The following is a 6,631-nucleotide window of genomic DNA, read 5'->3' on the forward strand; positions in this document are numbered from 1 at the left end:
GGGCGGTGCCGGGACGGAGCGGGCGCGCCCCGGGGGCGGTCGGCGGCGGCCCGTGGCGGGGCTCCGCGCCGCGCCCCCCGCCCGTCACCCCGCGCTGCCGGACGGCAATGCGGCGCGGCGGCACCGTCCCGGGGTTGCGGAAACCGAATGCGGTGCTCCGGGTCCGGCCGCGCCGGGAGGAGCGGGCGCCGGTGGCGCTGACGCCCCGCGGGGCCGAGGAAGCCCACGGGGGCCGTTACCCGCCTGGCCGCGGGCCCGAACCCGGCCAGCCCGCGCCGGCCCTCGTGCGGAGCGCTGAGCCGCCGTGCTGAGCGCGAGCGGTGGCGGAGCGGCGCGGTTCCCCGTACGCGTGCGTGAGAGCGGTGCGGGGAGCCGAACCGAGACGTAGCGATGAGAGATGGGTCCGTGCGGGAACGCTGCGCGGACGAGAACGCCGTGGCAGGCGCTGCGGCGCTGCTTAGGGGTGGAGGTCGGGTAGAAGAAGTGGGGCCGTTTTCATCCCCCGCGTAAAAGAACGTTGACAATAAAACACCGCTTTAATTCTGTTTTGGTAACGGTGGAGAAGTGAGGACAGCCCGAGGATGGGGATGTCCCCGCGCCCCTTTCATTTGCCCGCAGGGCTGAAGAAGGCAGAGCCGGGGCTGTAGCTGCGTGCTGCCGTGCCGGCTGCTGTGCTTGCACGCTGTCCTTGCGGGGCTTGGATGCGGTTCCGGGCGCACAAAGCGCTGCGTGGTGCCGCTGAGCAGCTCAGCGGACGGGGCGGCCATGAGCAGGGCTGTGGTTGGAGATTATTTCCCGTCAGTGAATCGGGCAGATGACATACAGCGTTTTCCCAAGAGTTCTGCTTGTGACTTGACTCTTCTTGTCCTTAAATGAGCAATGCTTTCCTCCGAGGTGTGGCAGCACTTCCCAGAATGGTGCTGTTATCGCTCCTCGGGCGCGCGCCGTCTGTGACTCACTGGTGGCTGCGGGCCCTGTGAGGAGTTCCATTACGGCACTGCTCGCGCTCGCGTTAAACAAGGTGCAGTGTTAGCGGAATTCCCCTTTTCTCTTCCATGTGAAACACCAATGAGCCTTGCATGACGCAGCCCGAGGTACCAGAGAACAATCCCTTGTCTGCAGTTCTGCTTTTATTTTTCCTTTGGTACTTGGAGAAACCACTCAGCAATGCACAGCGCATTCAGATGCACTGAAGTCGTGTGCATGGAGAGGCCAAAATGAGCCGTGGTGTGGGGTGAGCTTGCACCTGGGGCGGCTCCAGCCGTGCTCCATCCTCTAGAGTTACATGGCTGACAAGGGCTGCAGAGCCATTCAGACTTCAGAAGCCTTCTGTGCGTCGTTCTTTCTTGAGAGTCTTTGCCATAGGTGTGGAAGTGCTTCTTTGGAGCTTTGAGAATGAAGGGGCCCCAAGGTTCTCTTTTCATCCCGGGGCACCGAGGCCTTTTCTGACCCCCGCCCCAAACAAACGGAGCGAAACAGCGGAGTGGGGCAGACAGAAACCAGCAGTTTCTGAATGTGGCAATGTGTGCTTGTCCTGTCCGGCCTGGGAGGAAGCCACGTGGGGCTGCGGGGTCCCCGGCACAGCTCTGTGTGTCTTTTTGCTTCAAAGCACAAGATCTCGTGCGCACACACTGGAGTTTCAACTGCGGTGTTCTGGTCACTGTTCATTAAGCTTCCCCCAGTCCCTGACTTTCTGAAAGTTTCTTGATTTTTACCCAGGGAAGAATTGTTCTGCTTGTTTTGTGATCTGCTGTGCGTTCTGCGGTACGGGAAAGAGCAAACAGCGGCCTTTTCACAAACGGACTGGAGCAGGGTGGAGGTTTATAAAAAAAAAAAAAAAAAAAAAAAGGTGTTTCTTCTTTTCCTGCACTTTCCACAGAGTAATTTTAAAATACTTTATTATATATATATATTTATGTGCTAGAATGTGGCTATTCCACTCTTTTTATCACTCTAGAGCCTGCAGTTAAATGTACAGCAGCAACACACACAAAGCTGTCGGGCACGCGCCTGGGTTTCGTGCACCCTGCCCAGCAGTTGTGCTTCCAGCAGAGGGGTGCTCTGCAGAGGAGTGGAGCAAAGAGGGGTGCTCTGCAGAGCCAGGGTGTGGAGCAAAGAGCCTCGGAGGGGCTGGGGCTGCTGCGGGGGCATCACTGCCCACGTGGTGCAGTTCTTGTTTTGTGTACAGGCATTGGCTTTTTAATTGTGGTTTAAAAAATCTGCCCTCCATATACAGTCAGGCTCAGAGCACACTAAAAAAGGGAGAAAAACATACAGCTATTGTTTGATACATTTGGTTTTGTACTCTGAGGAATTATGGAGAGTGATCCTTGCAGTTTGTAAAGCCATTTTGAGACTACGAGGGGCAGCAATAAATATCTGATAACAGTCTGCTGTATTCTGATCTCCGAGTCCCACAAACCCAGCACCTGAAAGTATGGGCACAGCCCTGAGAGTGGGCAGGACCCTGAAGCTGGGCAGTGCTCCCACCACTCTCCAGAGCTCCTGGGGATGGGAGGAGAAGGGTGGGCTGCGAGGGGAGCGGCAGCGGTGCTGGGATACTTTGCTGTGTGCAGGAGGTACGGGCAAAGCTCTCCGGAGGCCCCGCAGGGCACTCAGAAGCCATTTCTGAAAGGGAATCCCTTTTCTTGGTGCCCCTCTCCCTCCCAGGTGCAGTGCTGCAGCTTGCCACGAGGCTCCGATACTCGCTGTCTCTGAGGCTGACTCACATGAGGTGCCATGCTGTGCTATGAGTTTCACCCACATGTCTGGGTTTGTTTCCCACGTGCCTCACTGAGGTTCAGGCAGTTTCTTAGGCAGCTCCCACCCCACCTATCCCCATGTGTCCAAAGCACCCCGGTGTGTGGGCTGTGCCAGGTCTGTGCATCTTCTGCAAAGATATTTCTGGGCTAGAAAGGAAAACCTGCAGCTGAGATCTGTTATGAATGCAGGGCCCTGCAAGGAGCTGCTGAGCTGTCTTCTCTTTCTTCTGTGTTTTATTTGTTTGCTTTTTCCATCTAAATTTAACCAACAGCCAGACTGCTGTTATTGCTTCTTATTTTTAAAGCATCTGTAAGTGTGCTGTCAGCTTGCAGAAAGGGCTTCCTTCTCACTGAGGGGAACTTGCATCTTAAATTTAGCCTTGCACTGCACAGAGGTTATAACAGACAGAGGGGCAGGGGAAGGAAGGGTGAAGCCCCGAGGGAGGCAGTGGAGCTGCTTCCGCAGTCTGGTGCAGCACATTTCTGTTCCTGATTCTTTCTTTAGAAACCATGCATGCATTCGTTGCAGCTGTGTGTGCAGGATGTGGCATTGGGGCCCAGTGCTGCCAGCTGTGCTCTGACCACTGCTGGTGTGCCAGCGGGCAGCTGCTGCACTGGCCTGGAACACAGCTCTGAATGCTGTTCTTTGGCACCTTTGTACCTTCATGGGAACCCATTTAGTTGGCACTACCACACAGCATGCCTGGCCGTGCAGCACGCCCCTCAGTGCTGGTTAGCCAAGCCTGATTGGCATCTATTTCATGGCTCTGTGCTGTATTAATCCACTGTTTGTGTGAGCACATGCCAGTATTCCTCAGGTAGAATAAGTATGCTCTGTTTAGCATGAACACTGACTTCCTTACCTTGTCAAGGTCTTCTCAAGCATGAATAAGCTGACCTGCCTTAGAAACAACCCTAGGCTGCCCTGGGCTGTGGTGTGCTTCCTCCCCACGCATGGCAGCACTGCGCACCAGATGTGACTCACCAGGGCCCTGCCTGCCCTGCCCCGGCTCTGCCTGTCCTGCTACAGCCACCATTGCACGGCCCTGGCAGGGACAGCCTGCTGGTGGGCACCGGGCTGTGACCTGCTGGTGGGCACCAGGCTGCAGCTTGCCCTGCCTTATGCCTCTGCATGATGCCCCAGGGTCCCGGCCCCGCAGCTCTGTGCCGGGCAGGCTGCACTCTGGTAGTGGTGGCCCTGAGGACTGCGGGTACCAGGGGCTGCAGTGCCCTCTGCTCTGCTGCAGGGATGTGGCACACTTGGGGCGGTGGCAGAGCTCTGACCTGAGCAGAAACTGCAGAAGGGGAGCAGGGAGCAGTGCAGAGCCCCGCCGGCTCATGGCCCCATCCAGCACCATCACAGGCTGGTTCTGACCACCCTCTTTTTTTTCCTTTTTTTCGTCCAGGGGTCTGAATCTGTGGGTTGCTCGCAGGAAGGTTTATTCTCAAGACAGCTGTCATTACGGCACACATTTTTGGTACGACTAACAGCTTTTTCAGATGAGGTCTAAAAAAGGAAGCAGAGAACAGTTTGTAACATGTTGGTGTGCATGGCCTGCACGGTGGAAGCAGCACCGGGCTGCCTGTGGGATGCTGCGGGTCAGGGCTGTGCCTGCCATGGGCAGCAGGAGAGGGCTGGGTATGGAGGGCTGGGAGCAAACCTCGCCTGTTGAAAGTGGTGGAATTGGGTGCTCACACCAGGCCAAATGATTGTGATGCCCACAGTATTGTCAGCGCTTAATATTATTTAACCTCACACTGTGGTCAGCACTTTCACGACACGCTTTTATTTCTCAAACATCTCTGCCTGGGAGGAAATGACCGCGTTGCCATGCTGTTTCCTTTTCCCCGCCGGCTCAGGTTGAGGGCTGTGGCAGTGCCAGCGATGGCCCTGCTCCTGGTGCTGGTGCTGGTGGGGTGAGGGGCAGCTCAGAAGAAGGGCTGCATGCCATTCCATCTGACAGCCGCCCCCGGCCACTTGGTCCTGATGGCCATCTCCAGCGATGGAGCCCTCCTCCCTGGGCTGCTCGCAGCCTCGCTGCGGCCCTCTTCCCAGTGATGCGAGTGGGTATCTGGAAGTGAAATGCGGGTCTGAGGGTGTGTGGGGCTCTGGGGAAGTGCGGGTGCTTGGGGGCACTTTGCTCCTGGGTGGGAAAATACAAATGTGTGCTGTATGTATGCATCAGTGTGTGGGTGCCCCGCAGCATGGGCTGCGTGTGGGGCTGGAGATGCAGAGCTGTGCACATGTGCAGTCCTGCCCACATCTGTACATGACACCCACAGCGCAGCGCCCGTGGGGGGGTGAGCCGGGCCACACACCTATGGTCAGGTGGGCTGTTCTGCACTGCCCATTGTAGAAATACAGGTGGAAGATGTGTTCCATCTTCCAGTCGGACAGGAGCAGCCGGTTGGTGCTGAAGAGGACACTGTGAGTCCCGTTGATGCTGCACAGCCAGATGGGGAACTTGGGAGTTTTCAGCATGCTGCCAACCTGGGGGCAGAACGGTCGGTGGGCATTCAGCGCTGCCAGTGCTTCTCAGGAGCGTCGGCTCTGCTGTGCCAGCTGTGCCTCGTGGCCATTTGCCCTTATTGTATCTGTGCGGTGGTCACACGTGGCAGACGATGAGCCACAGCAGCCCCGGCCAGGGGTGCCGGGCCAGCAGCCCCGTGGGCGCCGTGGCCCTGGGGGCTCCGTGCCCGGCCCCAGGTGCCTCTGCCAGGACGGGGTCAGGGCAGGAGGGCGGATGGAGGAGGGAGCTCAGCGCTCAGCGCCGCCCGGAGGCAAAGCTGCACGGCGCGTGCCGGCGGAAAGCCTCGCCTAAAGGGATGCGAGGGCCGCGTCGGTGCCGGGAGCCCGAGGCTCGCCTCCGGACGCCCGGCGAGGCAAAGCACGAGGGCAAAGCACGAGGGCCGACAACGCGATGCGGGGCCGGGTCGCGGGGCTCACCGGGGCCAGGCGGCGCTCGGCCTCCTCACCGCTCCAGCGCAGGAAGCCCACCTCACTGCGCCGCCCGGGCTGCGCGCGGCCCGCCAGGACGAGCAGGAGCGCCGCCTGCGGGAGGAGCCGCCGTCGGCACGGAGCCGCACCGCCTTCCCACCGCCTTCCCGCGGCCCTCGTGCAAAGCCCACCCTCTTTATCCGACGAATAAGCGGCGGTGTTGTCCTGAATCACACAGGGCAGCAGCAGTAAGAGGTGCGTTGGCAAAGCGGGCTGATCCTACCTGCGTGCACGCGACGTTTCCAGAGCTGCGCTCCAACAGCCGCGGCGTTGTGCCGCCCAGCTCCTCCGCGACCCTGCGCAGCCAAACACAGAGCGCTGCTGTCCCACATCAGTGGTGGAGGGAGCTGTGAGCATCGCGTGTGAGCAGCAAGGAAAGCAGGAAGAAATGTCATAGAGTTGTTTCGTTTTCTTTTTTTCCACTGGCAGGCAGCAGTATCCCAGTGCAGTGGTCTCGTGCTCCACCTGAGCTCTTGTATTTCTGGCCTTGTTCTATTGAAGTTCAAATTTAGGGTCGGATTCAGACCTTCTGCAGTACAAATGTTGTCAAAGTCTTCCAATTACACCCAGGTTTGACCCAAATGCAGCTGGTTGCAGAAGCAGTGCAATTTTTGCTGAGCAGTGGGTGTGACATGGGCACAGAGCTCAGCTGCTGATCTGCAGTGTCTCTGCACAAATCCTTTTACATCAGTTTGAGAAAGATTCTATCAGTTTCCTCTGCTAACACAGTGACTCTTTTGTGATTTTTGTAAATTCATCAGCATGGCTATAATTCTGGCTGTCTGTGGGACAGCTCGTGTTCTGTCACTCTGCGATGCTCCTCCTGTGTGTGCAGTTGCAGCTGCCCACAGAGCTGCCCACAGAGCTGCAC

At 58.1% G+C, this 6,631-nt stretch overlaps 1 protein-coding gene across 1 annotated transcript in view; it reads right to left on the reverse strand.

Moving 5' to 3' along the window:
- Positions 1 to 4,534: 4,534 nt before the first annotated feature.
- The window catches only part of MINDY4B (MINDY family member 4B), a 6,523-nt gene continuing 4,426 nt past the window's right edge, over positions 4,535 to 6,631 (reverse strand). Inside the window, exons 9-12 of the mRNA XM_042820817.1 lie at positions 5,984 to 6,056; positions 5,710 to 5,814; positions 5,082 to 5,253; positions 4,535 to 4,834 (exon numbers count right to left, since the gene is read on the reverse strand). Coding sequence (XP_042676751.1) covers positions 4,692 to 4,834; positions 5,082 to 5,253; positions 5,710 to 5,814; positions 5,984 to 6,056 — 493 coding nt within the window. The 3' untranslated portion in view covers positions 4,535 to 4,691. The remainder of the gene's footprint in view (positions 4,835 to 5,081; positions 5,254 to 5,709; positions 5,815 to 5,983; positions 6,057 to 6,631) is intronic.

Source organism: Centrocercus urophasianus, unplaced genomic scaffold, assembly GCF_019232065.1.
Source record: "Centrocercus urophasianus isolate 14NV4802_14NV808 unplaced genomic scaffold, USGS_Curo_1.0 seq_19, whole genome shotgun sequence".
NCBI lineage: Eukaryota > Metazoa > Chordata > Aves > Galliformes > Phasianidae > Centrocercus > Centrocercus urophasianus.